The following is a 19,680-nucleotide window of genomic DNA, read 5'->3' on the forward strand; positions in this document are numbered from 1 at the left end:
GCAAAAGGGTTTTCTAACGATCAATTAGCCTTTTAAAATGATAAACCTGGATCAGCTAACACAACGTGGCATTGGAATACAGGAGTGATGGTTGCTGATAATGGGCCTCTGTACGCCTATGTAGATATTACATAAAAAAATCTGCCGTTTCAAGCTACATTAGTAATTTAAAACATTAACAATGTCATGTTCCTCGATGACATGTAGACTAATTTTCCACCTGCGTAATGCACACAGGCACTTCAACAAGTAAACAGCGCGGCACTTCAGACAGAGGTAGGTTACATGATATGATTATACTCTACCAATACTTTGATCGTTGTCTAATAATATATTTCACATTGCTAGAGCATGTACTTTTAAAATGGGCAGCTTTATACACGGTAGAAACGTTGGTAACAAGTTACCAAAACAATGTAACTGGCGTGCGCAACAAAATACTCAACTCGTGTCAAAACGGAATGCGCCACTCAATCCTACATTTCCTACATTCTCTTTGGTTTCAGGAACTCTTGACTTTACATTGAAGAAATACAATTGAGAGTCTCTTCAACCAATCATTTGTTTCAGTGTCATGCGCTCCATGACAGTCGGGTGTGCGCATGCGCCTGTATGACAGCTCATATTGTAGAGAAAATATATACAACTCCCACCGCACACGCAGGGTTTTACCACAACACATTATGGCTTCACTTCTAAAGGCTGTGCCCCCAATTGGCCTCCTATTCAGTCCACTACTTTAGACCAGAGCCCTTGGGGTTAGTGCACTACATGAGTAATAGGGAGACGTTTGGGACGCAGAATGAGTTGACCCTGACGTGACCGTGTCCGCCCACCTGTCCTCCACGGCGGTAGCTCCGATCAGGCTCATCCCGGTCTCCACCTGGTTGTAGACAGCCATGAGTTTCTCCTCTCGGTCCTGCAGGGCCAGCTTGGCTTCCCTCAGCCCCGTGTCTGCCTGGTCATACTCCTCCCTGCTCAGCAGCTTGTAGGCTACACACAGTGTCCGGTAGCCCTCCTGGCGCGTAGCACAAACACACACAGTAAGTTAACACACACACACACACACACTCGCTGTTGATAATGTGGTTTCTGAACGTGAGAACAATACATTTCCAATGTGCCTATTGCAAATAAACGGGAACATGAACCTTAGATGAACACAAAACGGCAGCCTCCCTGGGTACTGTGAGACATAAGCGCGCGGACATACACAGACTATTAACATTGTATGAACACAAGTTAGTGAAACAGGTGGGGTGGCTGTGACCCACCGTAGCGTTGCGTTCCACGTGCATGCGTATCCTGTCCACCTCCTCCTGCCTGACACGGGGGAAGATAGAGGAGTCGGCCCCCTTACAGAACAGCATGGTGTCCCCTGAGCAACCAACACAGCCAGGCAGGTTAGGGGCAGGAGTCAACACAGGGCAGAGACAAGGCAGCGACGTGGGAAGTAATTGCAGCCTTACCTGATTTGGTTCGGACTATCACACTCATACGCCTTCGCACCGGGTCAAAGTTCAACACGTGAAGCAGTTCGTACCTGCAAGTTCAGAGGCCAATGTGAAGCCAACAAATGAGAACTTTCTACATGACAAAAAAAAAGACTAGTAAAACTGACGTATTTAACTCGTCATACGATGACTTACGTTTCAACGTCGTTGTTTCTGTTCATCACTCTCATGTTCTTGCTCTCCATACCAAGGAATTTGAAACCGTACCTGTAGATGGCGACAAAGTGAGACGTTCTGATTCAACAAACCAAGTCCCCTTATAAAAGTTGATTGCCTTATTTGATGGATTGACTAATTAATAAAAGTTGATTTGATTGCTCAGGCCCTGCCCCTTACTTCATGGCTCCCTTGACCAGTGCCACCTCGTCGGGTGAGGAGGCAATGAAGCCGCCGAGGTCCGCAGGCCCGACCGTCTCTCCATCCAGCCCCATGACGCCATCCACCTGGTCCTCTACACCGTCTGCTACTCCATCCCCCGGACCCGTAGCCTCCTTCACCTGCACCGTGTGGCACAGACACAGAGCCCGCAGGAACAGCTCCTCCTTCTCCTGAAAAACACAGTCATACTTACCAGGGGTGTGTTCATTAAGAACCAATTGCAAACAGGCTGAAACAGGGATGGACATCCCTTAACTTTTCGCTGTTGCAAAATGCTTTTCAATGAATATAATAAATGAATACACCACTGGGATTTACTTTGACATGACCCAGTAACAGCTAACACTACCTTACAACATCCATCTCTATGGGATTCAATGACACCGGTAGCAGACGACAGTACAAACTGCCGGACCCATTAAATCACACTGGTTCTGGAACAGGTTGGGTAGCACCCACAACGTGTTCTCAGGCCAGAGTACACACGTGTGGCGCTTGTTATCATGTCAACACGGCGTGATCTCCGTGGTTTAACCAGCAATCTGGGCCATCTGATACCCATATATGTTGGCCTCCCTGACTGGAATAACTGAGGGTGCAGACAACCAGTTCGTGACAGTCACCCACCCTGCCAGCCTTCTGCTGCAGAATGTTCACGGATCCATCTGTGACACAGAAGCCGTCCAGCTCGGTGCCCGAGTCGGCGTACTTGTACTGGAAGCCGTCGATGCAGCACTCGATGAACTCCATGTTGTTCTGGGTCAGCGTGCCCGTCTTGTCCGTGAACACGTACTCCACCTATGGGAGACAAGGTGAACCTGCAGGGTCAGACTAATACCAGTCTCACACGACTGAGCCGAGCCATGACGGAGAGGCATCAACCACAGTCGCTGGAAGCATGCTGGAAAAGAAGACATCTTAGCCAGCACAGTACGACTCGGTTCTGGCCCTGTAGTGAGAATCAAGCATGAGACTCTCTTCCAGGGTCGTAAAAAAACAACAACAAACACTTGCTGCAATTAATGGCTGCGAAAAATAACAATGGGCAATTAATCCCTGACAGTTACACCGCATAAATCTAGTTTAACGAATCACCGCCTTTAATTGAAGTAATCATCTGGCAAGCGAACGTGACTGATCTACGACGCCACTGTTTGGCGGTTCAGTGAAAAGACATCAGGAAGGCAGTCAGTCCTATCAGGCACAGTTAGACCATTTCATATTGTCAATTTGAGGTGTTGTTCATTTGGGTTTAGGGTCATCTCACGCCACCAAAGACAGAGGCTAAGAGCAAAGAAGCCCTGGACCACTATAGCAGCGTTTACACAGGCAGCACAATTCTGATCTTTTGCCCAATTATTGGCAAGAAAATATAATCAGATTGGTTAAAAGACCAATTAGTCAGGGGGGGAAAAATCTGGTCTTTTAAACAATCCGATTTAATTTTCTTGCCAATAATTGTGCAAATGATCAGAATTGTGCTGCCTGTGTAAACGCTGCTATAGTGGTCCAGGGCTTCTTTGCTCTTAGCCTCTGTCTTTGGTGGCGTGAGATGACCCTAAACCCAAATGAGCAACACCTCAAATTTGACTACGGCCTTGTTTGTACCTCTTCCCCTTGAGGTAATCACTGATCTAACATGACTGGGTAACTGATACATTACAGTACATTACATAGGATGCCTTTTCAAAGTATTCATACAGGGTGGATATCTGGCCAAATGAATGTAACACTTCAGTGGGAGTTTGGCATGTAAACTAGGGTAACCATGACCAAAGACCGCTCCTTCGGGGAAGTGGTTATGGTCTTATCGACACATGCTTAACCCCTGACCTGTCCCAGCTCCTCATTGAGGTCGGATGTGTTGACCAGAGCCCCTTCCTGGATCTCGGGGTCAAAGAAGTCCTTGTCCCAGGAGATGAAGAAGGAGCCCAGGAACTTCTGCATCTCCACCGTCACGTACATGGACACGGGGATGATGAAGTTGAACAGAACCATGAACGACAGGAAGTCAGTAAACATCTTCAGGTACTGGGGGGAGAGAGGAGGGAACACATGGAACCTCGGGTTAAAACACTTCCACAGACCATTGAGGAAAAAAACAGGCTCACACTGTTAATGCTGTGCTGAATGCCATTGGTGTATTATGACTCTTGGTCAATGAACTAGGCTCATAAGGTGTTATACCATGAAATGCTTGCTAACAAATCCAACAACACAGTTCAATAAGTACAGTTAAGAAAATATTTAAATAAACAAGGTAAAAAAATAAAATAAAAAATAAAATAAAAAGTAATGCAAAATAACAATAACGAGCATACAGTAGGGCAAGAAAGTTTTTAGTCAGCCACCAATTGTGCAAGTTCTCCCACTTAAAAAGATGAGGTCTGTAATTGTCATCATAGGTACACTTCAACCATGACAGACAAAATGAGAGAGAAAAAAAATCCAGAAAATCACATTGTAGGATTTTTAATTAATTTGCAAATTATGGTGGAAAATAAGTATTTGGTCAATAACAAAAGTTTCTCAATACTTTGTTATATACCCTTTGTTGGCAATGACAGAGGTCAAAAAAAAAAAATTCTGTAAGTCTTCACAAGGTTTTCACACACTGTTGCTGGTATTTTGGCCCTTTCCTCCATGCAGATCTCCTCTAGAGCAGTGATGTTTTGGGGCTGTTGCTGGGCAACACGGACCTTCAACTCCCTCCAAAGATTTTCTATGGGTTTGAGATCTGGAGACTGGCTAGGCCACTCCATGACCTTGAAATGCTTCTTACGAAGCCACTCCTTCGTTCCACGGGCGGTGTGTTTGGGATCATTGTCATGCTGAAAGACCCAGCCACGTTTCATCTTCAATGCACTTGCTGATGGAAGGAGGTTTTCACTCAATCTCACGACACATGGCCCCATTCATTCTTTCCTTTACACGGATCAATCGTCCTGGTCCTGTTGCAGAAAAACAACCCCAAAGCATGATGTTTCCACCCCCATGCTTCACAGTAGGTATGGTGTTCTTTGGATGAAACTCAGCATTCTTTGTCCTCCAAACACGACGAGTTACATTTTTTCCAAAAAGTTATATTTTGGTTTCATCTGACCATATGACATTCTCCCAATCATCTTCTGGATCATCCAAATGCTCTCTAGCAAACTTCAGACGGGCCTGGACATCTACTGGCTTAAGCAGGGGGACACGTCTGGCACTGCAGGATTTGAGTCACTGGCGTAGTGTGTTACTGATGGTAGGCTTTGTTACTTTGGTCCCAGCTCTCTGCAGGTCATTCACAGCCTGGTGCAGGTCTGCAATTTTGTTTCTGGTGTCCTTTGACAGCTCTTTGGTCTTGGCCTTAGTGGAGTTTGGAGTGTGACTGTTTGAGGTTGTGGACAGACAGGTGTCTTTTATACTGATAACAAGTTCAAACAGGTGCCATTAATACAGGTAACGAGTGGAGGACAGAGGAGCCTCTTAAAGAAGTTACAGGTCTGTGAGAGCCAGAAATCTTGCTTGTTTGTAGGTGACCAAATACTTATTTTCCACCATAATTTGCAAATAAATTCATTAAAAATCCTACAATGTGATTTTCTGGATTTTTTCTCTCTCATTTTGTCTGTCATAGTTGAAGTGTACCTATGATGAAAATTACAGGCCTCTCATCTGAAAAGGTGTTGTCGTGCCCCCTGCACGACTGTCTTGGTGTGTTTGGACCATGACAGTTTGCTGGTGATGTGGACGCCAAGGAACTTGAAACTCTCGACCCGCTTCACTGCAGCCCCGTCGATGTTAATGGGGGCCTGTTTGGCTCTCCTTTTCCTGTAGTCCACATTCATCTCCTTTGTCTTGCTCACATTGAGGTAGAGGTTGTTGTCCAGGCACCACACTGCCCAGTCTCTGATCAGGCATACCACTGTTGTGTCATCAGCAAACTTAATGATGGTGTTTGGCCACGCAGTCGTGGGTGAACAGGGAGTACAGGAGGGGACTAAGCATCCACCCGAGGGGCCACAGTGTTGAGGATCAGCGTGGCAGATGTGTTGTTACCTACCCTTACCACCTGGGGGCGGGCCATCAGGAAGTCCGGGATCCAGTTGCAGAGTGAGGTGTTTAGTCCCAGTGTCCTTAGCTTAGTGATGAGCTTTGTGGGTACTATGATGTTGAACATTGAGCTGTAGTCAATGAACAGCATTCTCACATAGGTGTTCCTCTTGTCCAGGTGGGAAAGGGCAGTGTGGAGTGTGATTGCATCATCTGTGGATCTGTTGGGGCGGTATGCGAATTGGAGTGGGTCTAGGGTTTCTGGGATAATGGTGTTGATGTGAGCCATTTAAAGCACTTCATGGCTACAGATGTGAGTGCTATCGGTCTGTAGTCATTTAGGCAGGTTACCTTAGTGTTCTTGGGCACAGGGACTATGGCAGTCTGCCTGAAATATGTTGGTACTACAGACTCGGACAGAGAGGTCAAAAATGTCAGTGAAGACACTTGCCAGTTGGTCAGCGCATGCTCGGAGTACATATCCTGGTAATCCGTCTGGCCCCGCGGCCTTGTGAATATTGACCCGTTTAAAGGTCCCGCTCACATCGGCTACGAAAAGCGTGATCACACAGAAGTCCGGAACAGCTGGTGCCCTCATGCATTGTAATTGAGTGTGCGTTACAAACTGCTAAACTGTATTTGAGTGTCTGCGTAAAGTCTGACTAGCAGAGAGAAGGCCTCACCAGGTTGGTATCTTTCTCCTTTTGCGTCTTCTGGTTGTACCAGGGCTCGTCCTGGCCTGGTCGGTTCTGCCACACATACTTGAGCGTGGTGCACACCAGGGCCTTGCTCACCAGGATGCACAGGTACACCAGCAGGAAGGCATTGATAGACCTGAAACAGGAGTCATAACCAATCTTCCATGAGCAACACAGAATATACATCCACTGAGAAACAGTTAGTATATATCCATCTCAATATCCACCTGATATCAATGTGAATGGACTTTAACTACCCCAGCATCATACAATCGATCATTGTTCCCCTGTGGCTAAACTGAAAATATAGCCCCTCCTTCAATGATCTGCTTCTCCTTTAGTGTAATTCTCTTTGACTCTCCTTACTTCTCCACCGCAGAGCGCTTCTGGGACTTCCCCTGGTAGTTCAGGGCCATCTTGGTCTCCATGCCTGAGTAAACTGCCACACCTAGAGAGACACAGACACAGCAGAGAGAGATAGAGAGAGACAGCAGAGAGAGAGAGACAGCAGAGAGAGAGAGACAGCAGAGAGAGAGAGACAGACAGACAGCAGAAAGAGAGACAAACAGACAGCAGAAAGAGAGAGAGCAGTCAGGATAGTCTCATACACTGACACCAGCACTGAGGGTCAATCAAACCCTCAATTGCATTAAACAATGTCCTGTAACTCACCATATATCTTCTGGGTGTTCTTCAAGGTAGCACCTTTCAGGAGGAGATTCTCTGGACCCAAAGACCTAAAGAACACCACACATTGACAAAATACGATCACAAAGCTAAAAACACCCAGACCATTCCGTTCTCTTAGTGGCACACTAGCACTCTCTAAAATGACTACTACTCTTAACGGACAGGACACAAAACATTTTTTATAAAGACCATTACAAACCGGCCCGGTGACAAATGCTTCCGAGAGCGCTTTCGAAGCACTGCCCGGAGTCTGTGCCAGGTTCAGCTTTACTTTAATGCCCGTTTGGCATTATGGATCAATGAAATAATGATTTGATGGTAATGCAAAGGGAAAAGACAGAGTGCTTAAGAGACTGTTTTGAGTTGGGGTTTTTTAGACTGGTGTACGGGAGGAGGGGGGAGGTAGGGCTGAGAGGAACCAATAGGGGGAGTGGTGAGTACTTACCTCACAGCGGGTTCCTGGTTGTTCCTGTAGATGTGCATACGCCCCACAAATCTACAGACACAGACACGCATGAGTGCACTGCCCCACCCAATAGCAGGAACATACATGTACATCACAGGAGGCTGCTGAGAGGAGGTGGCTCATAATGTCTGGAACGGAGCGAATGGAATGGCACCAAACACATGGAAAGCATGTTGATGTATTTGATACCATTCCCCCTATTCCGCTCCAGCCATTAACATGAGCCCGTCCTCCCCAATTAAGGTGCCACCAACCTCCTGTGATGTACATCTCATGATGGACCTGAATTTAATTAACTTTGGAATGGGCTAGAAAAATACTTTCTAATATTAAAAACACAGTGATGACTAATACCACCAGGAAGCACAGGAACTAGTTAGACGTCAATCTAATCTCAACCCCATATGTTGACCACCAGGTCTTTGCAGGGACTGCAACAATGAACGAATGCACGCTGGCACCACCACTCTATTTTATTGATTGTGAAAAGGAGCAGCATCTGGCGTCTTCTGCTCCTTAGGACGTCTGAAACGGCATTGATGTCTGGAGCCCAACTGTCCTGTAATGGCAGCTCCTTGGCCATAGGTGGCGCCAAACCACTAGGTTTATGGATTGGATACAGCTGTGCAAACAACTGGGTCTGTTCCTCAGCTTGGGCCAAATCTAACTGAACTTTCCCTTCAATTCCTGGCCAGTCTCATCCACAAATCAGGTTTACTAACAGTCTAACATCTCTCATAACAATATGTCAGAGAGATAGATGTAGCGTATAGCCTGCCAACACTCAACGTAATGACACTGCAGCTATCAAAATGGCATCCTAATTGACAGTTGATTAAACTGCAAACCCCTAAAGTAAAACCAGTGTGCTTTTACGGTCCAGGGACCAGATTCACAAGCGATCGGTCAACGATCAGTTGTAGCTTTTTTTGTATGGACGGGGGGGACGGGAGAAACGTGCAACAAGGATTCATAGCCTACTTGTAGAGGTCAGGCTGCGGCTGCTCGCACTCGATGGTGGCGCTGAGAGACTCCAGGATCCTCTCCGTGTCTGGCACTGTGTAGTGTGTCTGAGACAGATCCAGGAGAGAGTGAGTGCCAAATATTTCAGGTCATCACTGCAGCTCTCTAAAAACACCCCCCCATAATGGCAGACACAAGCACGCGCAGGCACACACACACGCGAGCAGGCAGGCACGCGAGCAGGCAGGCAGGCACACGAGCAGGCAGGCAGGCACACGAGCAGGCAGGCACGCACGCACACGAGCAGGCAGGCACACGAGCAGGCAGGCAGGCAGGCACGCACGCGAGCAGGCAGGCAGGCACGCACACGAGCAGGCAGGCAGGCACGCACGCGAGCAGGCAGGCAGGCACGCGAGCAGGCAGGCAGGCACACGAGCAGGCAGGCAGGCACACGAGCAGGCAGGCAGGCACACGAGCAGGCAGGCAGGCACACGAGCAGGCAGGCAGGCACACGAGCAGGCAGGCAGGCACACGAGCAGGCAGGCACGCACACGAGCAGGCAGGCAGGCACACGAGCAGGCAGGCACGCACACGAGCAGGCAGGCACGCACACGAGCAGGCAGGCACGCACACGAGCAGGCAGGCACGCACACGAGCAGGCAGGCACGCACACGAGCAGGCAGGCACGCACACGAGCAGGCAGGCACGCACACGAGCAGGCAGGCACGCACACGAGCAGGCAGGCACGCACACGAGCAGGCAGGCACGCACACGAGCAGGCAGGCACGCACACGAGCAGGCAGGCACGCACACGAGCAGGCAGGCACACACACGAGCAGGCAGGCACACACACGAGCAGGCAGGCACACACACGAGCAGGCACACACACGAGCAGGCAGGCACACACACGAGCAGGCAGGCACACACACGAGCAGGCAGGCACACACACGAGCAGGCAGGCACACACACGAGCAGGCAGGCACACACACGAGCAGGCAGGCACACACACGAGCAGGCAGGCACACACACGAGCAGGCAGGCACACACACGAGCAGGCAGGCACACACACGAGCAGGCAGGCACACACACGAGCAGGCAGGCACACACACGAGCAGGCAGGCACACACACGAGCAGGCAGGCACACACACGAGCAGGCAGGCACACACACGAGCAGGCAGGCACACACACGAGCAGGCAGGCACACACACGAGCAGGCAGGCACACACACGAGCAGGCAGGCACACACACGAGCAGGCAGGCACACACACGAGCAGGCAGGCACACACACGAGCAGGCAGGCACACACACGAGCAGGCAGGCACACACACGAGCAGGCAGGCACACACACGAGCAGGCAGGCACACACACGAGCAGGCAGGCACACACACGAGCAGGCAGGCACACACACGAGCAGGCAGGCACACACACGAGCAGGCAGGCACACACACGGCAGGCACACACACACGAGCAGGCAGGCACACACACGAGCAGGCAGGCACACACACGAGCAGGCAGGCACACACACGAGCAGGCAGGCACACACACGAGCAGGCAGGCACACACACGAGCAGGCAGGCACACACACGAGCAGGCAGGCACACACACGAGCAGGCAGGCACACACACGAGCAGGCAGGCACACACACGAGCAGGCAGGCACACACACGAGCAGGCAGGCACACACACGAGCAGGCAGGCACACACACGAGCAGGCAGGCACACACACGAGCAGGCAGGCACACACACGAGCAGGCAGGCACACACACGAGCAGGCAGGCACACACACGAGCAGGCAGGCACACACACGAGCAGGCAGGCACACACACGAGCAGGCAGGCACACACACGAGCAGGCAGGCACACACACGGCAGGCAGGCAGGCACACACACGAGCAGGCAGGCACACACACGAGCAGGCAGGCACACACACGAGCAGGCAGGCACACACACGAGCAGGCAGGCACACACACGAGCAGGCAGGCACACACACGAGCAGGCAGGCACACACACGAGCAGGCAGGCACACACACGAGCAGGCAGGCACACACACGAGCAGGCAGGCACACACACGAGCAGGCAGGCACACACACGAGCAGGCAGGCACACACACGAGCAGGCACGCACACACACGAGCAGGCACACACACACGAGCAGGCACACACACGAGCAGGCACACACACGAGCAGGCACACACACGAGCAGGCACACACACGAGCAGGCACACACACGAGCAGGCACACACACGAGCAGGCACACACACGAGCAGGCACACACACGAGCAGGCACACACACGAGCAGGCACACACACGAGCAGGCACACACACGAGCAGGCACACACACGAGCAGGCACACACACGAGCAGGCACACACACGAGCAGGCACACACACCGTCGATGGATTTGAGTGAAGGGTGATGGAGAGGAAGGGAGTGATGGCAGATTGGAAGCGATGCCAAAGCCCCCCACGTCTGCCATGATGATACGTCTCAATGACACAGTGATTCTAGCGTTACTGTAGCAGCACTCCACCTTATGGTTGGACTCCCCGTCCAGACTGGCCGTGGTGACAAAGCAGGTCTCGTCCTCCCGGCTGGACTGCAGCAGGATGAGGTCACAGGGAAAGGTCTCATCCTCAACCACCTCCACCACATCCCCAACCTAGAGGAACATAATACATCAGATCCATACAGAGGACCATGCCAATTCTACCCATAGTCCCTAGGCCCTTGTGGATTTGTTTGGTATAAACAAATGGTGACACTTCCACCATCCTAGCCTATCAGAGGGCACGTTGGAGCTGTAACCAAGTTGCTTAAACCTGTCATATCTTCTCAGATCTACAAAAGTGCCTAGGGAGGTCTAGGGGTTGATTTGGGTTTTTTAAGCTACACTCAGTGTACAAAACATTAAAAACACCTTCCTAATATTGGGTTGCACCCCCTTTCATTTTTACAGGTGAAGACGGAAGCTCACACCGGTCTGGTTCAAATTCCCTGTCTTGGTTCAGTTAGGATCACCACTTTAATTTAAGAATGTGAAATGTCAGAATAATAGTAGAGAGAATGATTTATTTCAGCTTTTATTTCTTTCATCACATTCCCAGTGGGTCAGAAGTTTACATACACTAAATTAGTATTTGGTATCATTGCCTTTTAAATTGTTGGGTCAAACGTTTCAGGTAGCCTCCCACAAGGTTCCCACAATAATTTGGGTGAATTTTGGCCCATTCCTCCTGACAGAGCTGGTGTAACTGAGTCAAGTTTGTCGGCCTCCTTGCTCGCACATGTTTTTCAGTTCTGCACACAAATCTTCTATAGAATTGAGGTCAGGGCTTTGTGATGGCCACTAATACCTAGACCTTGCTGTCCTTAAGCCATTTTGGCACAACTTTGGAAGTATGCTTGGGGTCATTGCGACCAAGCTTTCCTGACAGATGTCTTGAGATGTTGCTTCAATATATCCACATAATTTTCCAGCCTCATGATGCCATCTATTTTGCTAAGTGCACCAGTCCCTCCTGCAGCAAAGCACCCCCACAACATGATGCTGCCACCCCCGTGCTTCAAGGTTGGGATGGTGTTCTTCGGCTTGCAAACCTTCCTCTTTTTCCTCCAAACATAAACAATGGTCATTAGGGCCAAACAGTTATATTTTTGGTTCATCAGACCAGAGAACATTTCTCCAAAAAGTGTGATCTTTGTCCCCATGTGCAGTTGCAAACCGTAGTCTGGCTTTTATAATGGCGGTTTTGGAGCAGTGGCTTCTTCATTTCTGAGAGGCCGTTCAGGTTATGTCAATATAGGACTCATTTTACTGTGGATATAGATACTTTTGTACCCGCTTCCTCCAGCATCTTCACAAGGTCCTTTGCTGTTGTTCTGGTATTGATTTGCACTTAACGCACCAAAGTACGCGCATCTCTTGGAGACAGAACGCGTCACCTTCCTGAGCGGTATGACGACTGTGTGGTCCCATGGTGTTTATACTTGCGTACTATTGTTTGTACAGAGGAACGTGGTACCTTCATGAATTTGGAAATTGCTCCCAAGGATGAACCAGACTTGTGGAGGTCTACAATGTTTTATCTGAGGTCTTGGCAGATATCAAGCTGTTTAAAAGGCACAGTCAACTTAGTGTATGTAAACTTCTGACCCACTGGAATTGTGATACAGTGAATTATAAGTGAAATAATCTGTCTGTAAACAATTGTTGGAAAACTAACTTGTGTCATGCACACAGTAGATGTCCTAAACAACTTGCCAAAACTATAGCCTGTTAACAAGACATTTGTGGAGTGGCTGAAAAACTAGTTAATGACTCCAACCTAAGTGAACGTAAACTTCCAACTTCAACTGTATCTTGCCGATTCACCCACTGAATGGCACACACACAATCCATGTCGAAAGGCTTAAAAAGCCTTCTATAACCAGTCTCCTCCACTTCATCTAGACCTCCTCCCAGAGCGCTAAGAACCTTGGCGTGATCCTGGACAACACCCTGTCGTTCTCAACTAACATCATGGCGGTGGCCCGTTCCTGTAGGTTCATGCTCTACAACATCCGCAGAGTACGACCCTGCCTCACACAGGAAGCGGCCAGGTCCTAATCCAGGCACTTGTCATCTCCCGTCTGGATTACTGCAACTCGCTGTTGGCTGGGCTCCCTGCCTGTGCCATTAAACCCCTACAACTCATCCAGAACGCCGCAGCCCGTCTGGTGTTCAACCTTCCCAAGTTCTCTCACGTCACCCCGCTCCTCCGCTCTCTCCACTGGCTTCCAGTTGAAGCTCGCATCCGCTACAAGACCACGGTGCTTGCCTACGGAGCTGTGAGGGGAACGGCACCGCAGTACCTCCAGGCTCTGATCGGGGCCTACACCCAAACAAGGGCACTGCGTTCATCCACCTCTGGCCTGCTCGCCTCCCTACCACTGAGGAAGTACAGTTCCCGCTCAGCCCAGTCAAAACTGTTCGCTGCTCTGGCCCCCCAATGGTGGAACAAACTCCCTCACGACGCCAGGACAGAGGAGTCAATCACCACCTTCCGGAGACACCTGAAACCCCACCTCCAAGGAATACCTAGGATAGGATAAAGTAATCCTTCTCACCCCCCCCTTAAATGATTTAGATGCACTATTGTAAAGTGGCTGTTCCACTGGATGTCAGAAGGTGAATTCACCAATTTGTAAGTCGCTCTGGATAAGAGCGTCTGCTAAATGACTTAAATGTAATGTAATGTAATGATTGAAGTGGATTTAACAAGTGACCTCAATAAGGGATCATAGCTTTCACCGGGATTCACCTCTGTCACGGAAAGAGCAGGTGTCCTCAATGTTTTGACTCAAATGTATCATCTTCCTCCATTCTGCATCACCTACTTGGGATTACCATACCATAGAGCCATACAAGAACCTCTCCCTCCCGACCCCCATGTACCTAAGGGGATATTTATTTCCGGGGAACTTGACCGGTGCGCAGCTTGCTAAAAGGTACCTTGATCTTCTCGCTCTCCTTGCATGCTCTCCGGCCGTCCTCCAGCACTGTCACCAGGTACTTATTCACCTCATTATCTGCCTTGTGCCGCAGCCAGTCCTCATAGCCCTGAGAGAGCGAGAGAGAGCGAGAGAGCGAGAAAGAAAGATGGGGAGAAGAGAGAGCAGAAGATGGAGAGGGAGGGAAAGAGGGTAAGCAAGAGTGAAATGGGACATGAAGAGAGGGCCAATAGATATTCAGTGTCAGAGGTCAGGGTAACAGGGATAAGAGGGATAGAGGAAGAAAGATGCCAGAGGGAGGGAGGGAGGGATTTTATCAAGTCAGTTAAGAACAAATTCTTATTTACAATGACAGCCTACCCCGGCCAAACCCTAACGACACGGGGCCAATTTTGCGCCGCCCTATGGGACTCCCCAATCACGGCCAGTTGTGATACAGCCTAGAAACAAACCAGGGTCTGTAGTTACACCCCGAGAACTGAGATGGAGTGCCTTAGACTGTTGCGCCACTCGGGAGCTCGGGATGATGCAGGGATGAAACAGGAAGAGGAAAGAGTGGGTGGTAGATGGATGGACAGAGAGAACGGAGCGACAATGTCCTTTTAGTAAGGGACTGACTGCAGGGCTCACCTAACCCAGTCTACAGAGCCTCCCCTTGTGTCCCACTTCAAAGCCTGGCTAAATGCAGCATCGCTAGCCGCTATCAGTCTGTCCCATATATATTTTTGGAAGGAAGTCCACCCTCCATTGTGCATTTCAAAAAGCCCTAGCAGCAGGCCACCAGAAAAGCCAATTCCTAAAACAATACATCTAAAAGCTTGGACACGCTTCCACAGAAAAGAGACTCCTCTGATCATTTGTTTCTATACGAGCGACTATAGTACCATTTGGTCATGTTCCAAGACAACGTTCCCCTTCTCTTTAAAAAAAATCACCATCTCATAGCCAGCATTACCTTGGCTATGACAAAACCATAGGCAACGATTCCATACTTCACACCCCAAAAATAAACTTTTACAGAAAGGGAAAACAAATGTTTAACATGGAAGAGAGGTGGTGTAGACGCATGGAGAGCCACAGAAATAGAGTTACTAGAATGTGAAAGGCCCCTCAGAATGGGGATGCCGGTTCTAGTAATTCTACATCTATTTGGGGGGGTTGGGGGGGGGGTCAAAGGGGACAGTGCTGCCATTTCTTACCTGTTTGATGGCTGTGACAGTGATGACAAAGAACAGGGGTAGGCCACTAGTGACTGGGCTGGTGGGGGTGTCTACGATCACCTGTAGGAGAGAACACCAGAAACTTTACGGACTATACAATCCCGTTCATGAAGTCTTATGATAAAATTAGACGAATTTACTACTAGCTCTAATAACTAGTCGACTAATTGTAATGGTAGCATATATACTAAAAATGTAGATAGTCGTTAACACTGACTAGGTCATAAGTCCTATCTCGACTACAACGTAGGGAATGCAGACAACTCCGTCTCGGGAGTTGTTCAGTACAGGAGTCATTTCCAAGACCATTTCTTAAATGAAAATACACTGAATGGGAAAATGACATTGGACAAGTTATGACAGATTCCTCAATTACATGTTGCAATGTGGTTAAGGTTCAGCAAGCACTCCCACATCAATACAGGTTGTATTGTGTGTGTGTGTGTGTGTGTGTGTGTGTGTGTGTGTGTGTGTGCGCGCACCTGCCTAATCTCTCCGGTCCAACAGAGGGGCATGAGACATTTCATACCGAGACAGAGTGGGAGGAGAACCCAAGCAGCTTGGACCTGCAGGACATCTAATCAAGTGGGCCAGGGCCACGGTGGTATTTAATCTGCACACACGGGGGCTGGTGCCTGCCGCCTGCTTGGTTCTGGTGCCAACGTCTCAGACCACTGAGCAAGCTCTCCTCTCCTGCTGGGCTGCTGAGAGCAGTCCTCCACCGCAGGCCGGGGGCTGTACAGGAATCTGGTGTGTGTGGGTGTGTGTACATACAGGAACCTGAACCACTAATGATCCTAAAGAGCATGCCTGCACAGGGCCAATCAGGTAATCCCAAACAACCAGTGGCTCAGGAACACCGCCTGACTGGAGCTACGAGGCAAAAGCTTACCAGCAAAACAGCCCCCAACAACATGCAACGATTGTGTAATTATGTGTGTGAGAGAGAATGTGTTGTGTAGCCTCAATGCTGTCACAAGACAGATTTTACCCCCTCTGCCCTGATCCTGCAGCACGCAAAAGGCTCTCACCACCGGGGCTTCCACTGAGCAAGTGGCCTGTGTTATGGAACACACACACACACCAGTGCGCACAGAGTGGCTCTTATTTGTCATTCGGAGCATGAGCTGTACAAGCTGTCAGATAGGCATCCTCTGAGGCAGCAGCAGGAGACATGTTGTGAGCCCTCTCGGTCTGGTGTTCTCCTGCTTTCCTGTGAGAGGACTGACAATGAGGAACATGCTGCTTCCCCACTAACACAGCCTCTCTCTTCCGCTCACATACGCAGGGCAGCAGTTAGCCTAGAGGTTAAAGCATTGGGCCAGTAACCGAAAGGTCGCGGCTTCGAATACCTGAGGCGACAAAGTGGAAAATCTGTCAATGTGCCCTTGAGCAAGGCACTTAACTCCAATTTGCTCCAGGGGCCCTGTACTACTATGGTCTACCCTGTAAAACCACATCTTTCACTGAACCTATCCGGTGTATGTAACAACTAAAATCGATGTAATGGTAACAGTGCCATTGTTTTTGACCGGGCATATTCGTTTTTGGTTCACATTACTGTGAATGCCCGTGTGTGTGTGTGCAGTGCGCGTAGGGAATGTATATGTCTACAGTACCACTTTGTATAGCCGTTAGAGATGCTAATGATAGCCTAACTGTCTTCAGGTAGATGGAAAGGCAATTAAAAGGTAACTACAAAGTAGCCTATGCCTACATGGCAGAATCATGATTATTTGCATAAATGAAAACTCCATCAAATGCACTACAGAGATAGGCGGCGTGTCCATAACCTACAAGTACATTGAATTGTCAAATTATCGCAGTCTCACAGGAATTTGGGACTTCACTACTTTTCTAATGCCGAAACCAGATTAGATGCATGCCATAAGATAATCAGAGTTAAATGCCAAAAATATGATATGCAATATACTAAGCGCAAAAAAAAAGCAAAAAACAACCACAACATAGCCGATACAATGTCAAAACATGATTTTGTCTTGAGCTCAGTACCATTTGCTTGATTTTTAGCTAGCTAGCTAGTCTAAAAGAAACTGATGCAACCCTGCTGGCTAAGCGGCTAGCTAGATGAGCAGTGGTGACAGTGACGTCCCTATGAGATTCAAGGCTTTAATAAGTGCCATCGTGCAGAAATGACAAAGAAAATACTGGTTGATGAGCTAGCTAAGTTTGCAACGCACAAAAGTCAACAAGGCATGCAGAATGGACTGCCTTTCTGGGACGGGACTGCCCCCATCTCACTACATAGTAGAGGGGTACAAAAACACCAGAACAGAGATGCATCACATAGGTCATACAATTATATGTTTCAGGTCAAAGAAAATAGATGTTGTAAAGTATAAATGGAGAAAAATGTCAATTCCTGAATCTCCAATACAGGAATGCTAACAAAAATAATTTGCAGAAACTCGTTACTGAAAACGGAGTCATCTATGATTCTCTGAATGATATTTTAAAAGAGGAAGCTAATTATTTGAGGCAGATGTTTCTCTTTTCCGTCTCATCCTTTCCCACTGAATAAAGATTATGGTAAGGAATTATTTCCAAATAATATAAAAAATGGAAAATTAACAAATGTACAGAAAGATCAGTGTGAAGGCCAAATTACAGAGGAAGAACTTTGAGGCTATTAAATCCTTTCAGTCTGGAAACCCCCCAGGGCTGTATGGGTTTTTTACATGGACAATACATTGGAAATAATATACGACAGCTACTAGAAATAAAAGAACATCATGAAACATAAGAAGCCAGGAATGGTATTTATAGCAGATTTTGAAAAGGCATTTGATAAAGTAATAATGGATTTGATTTATAAATGCCTGGATTTTTTTCAAGTTCGGTAATTCTCTTAAAAAATGGGTAAAAAATAATGTATAGCAACCCCAGGTGTAAAATAGTAAATAACGGCTACTTCTCAGAGAGTTTTGAAGTGTCAAGAGGAGTTAAAAAAGGGTGTCTGCTGTCATCATATCTATTCGTTATGGCCATCAAAATGCTAGCTATTAAAATCAGATCCAATAACATTAGAGGATTAGAAATCCAAGGCTTAAAAACAAATGTGTCCATGTATGCCGATGACTCACGTTTTATATTAAGTCCGCAAGCTACATCCCTGCAATGTCTCATTAAAGATCTAGATAACTTTTCTGTACTCTCTGGACTAAAACCTAATTATGATAAATGTACAATATTACTTATTGGATACTTAAAAAAGTACAACTTTTACATTACCCTGCAGTTTAACTTTAAAATGGGCTGATAGTGAAGTAGACATACTCGGTATTCATATCACAAAAGATAAATAGCTCTCCACAATGAATTTCAATAGAAAACTTGTAAAAGAATATAGACAAGATCCTGCAACCATGGAGTGGTAAATATCTGTCTGTTTATGGAAAAATTGTCCCGATTAACTCCTTAGTCATATCTCAGTTTACGCACTTACTTATGGCGCTGCCTACTCCTGATGATTCATTTTTCAAATCATATGAGCATAAAATATTTCACTTAATCTTGGACGCTAAACCAGACAAAATAAAACGTGCATATCTATATAATGAAAAGGAATTGAGTGGGTTGAGATGATTAAATATAAAAGCACGAAAGCTCCCTCAAAGCTTCACTCATTCCAAAAAATGTATTTGAACCCTAAATGGTTCTCAAGTAGATTACTAAGAAAAGCTCAACCATTGTTTAAAATTGGCCTTTTTGCCTTTGTGCAGATTGCCATGTTTCATTTTCGATTAATTGAAAATGATACTTAAAAAAAAGTATCATTTTCAAACGAGCATTGCAGAGCTGGCTACAATTTCATCCCCCTGAAAAGTTAGAACAAATATTCCAATAAATATTATGGCTGAACTCAAATGTGCTGGTTGATAAAATACCTGTATTTATGGGAAAGTTGTTTGAAAAGGGTATTTTGTTCTTAAATTATATTGTAAATTGGAATGGTAGAGTTATCAGAATTGTACTGGAAGGTCTGCTCAATCCAAGAGTTCACAACCAATTGATTGCAGAATTGCCCCAAAAATGGAGGCGGGTGGCAGCGGGAGGAGGTAGAAAACTGGTCTGTCTGCCCAATTTAAAGGATCAAAACTGGCAGAGGAATAAGAATAGCATAATTAGGAAAGTATACCAGTTTAATTTGAGGACCAGGATGTTGACAACTGTGCCATACAGAATACAAAATAGTTGGGAAGAGA

The 19,680-nt window shown here is 47.6% G+C and overlaps 1 protein-coding gene across 1 annotated transcript in view; it reads right to left on the reverse strand.

Moving 5' to 3' along the window:
• The window catches only part of LOC135544989 (phospholipid-transporting ATPase IG-like), a 66,722-nt gene that overhangs the window by 18,759 nt on the left and 28,283 nt on the right, over positions 1 to 19,680 (reverse strand). Inside the window, 15 exon segments of the mRNA XM_064972665.1 lie at positions 837 to 1,018; positions 1,275 to 1,378; positions 1,470 to 1,543; positions 1,650 to 1,721; positions 1,851 to 2,062; positions 2,520 to 2,690; positions 3,726 to 3,923; positions 6,614 to 6,764; positions 6,995 to 7,076; positions 7,301 to 7,365; positions 7,764 to 7,814; positions 8,766 to 8,854; positions 11,275 to 11,403; positions 14,236 to 14,343; positions 15,434 to 15,514. Of these exon segments, the coding sequence (XP_064828737.1) occupies positions 837 to 1,018; positions 1,275 to 1,378; positions 1,470 to 1,543; positions 1,650 to 1,721; positions 1,851 to 2,062; positions 2,520 to 2,690; positions 3,726 to 3,923; positions 6,614 to 6,764; positions 6,995 to 7,076; positions 7,301 to 7,365; positions 7,764 to 7,814; positions 8,766 to 8,854; positions 11,275 to 11,403; positions 14,236 to 14,343; positions 15,434 to 15,514 (1,769 nt within the window).

This window comes from Oncorhynchus masou, chromosome 9, assembly GCF_036934945.1.
Source record: "Oncorhynchus masou masou isolate Uvic2021 chromosome 9, UVic_Omas_1.1, whole genome shotgun sequence".
NCBI lineage: Eukaryota > Metazoa > Chordata > Actinopteri > Salmoniformes > Salmonidae > Oncorhynchus > Oncorhynchus masou.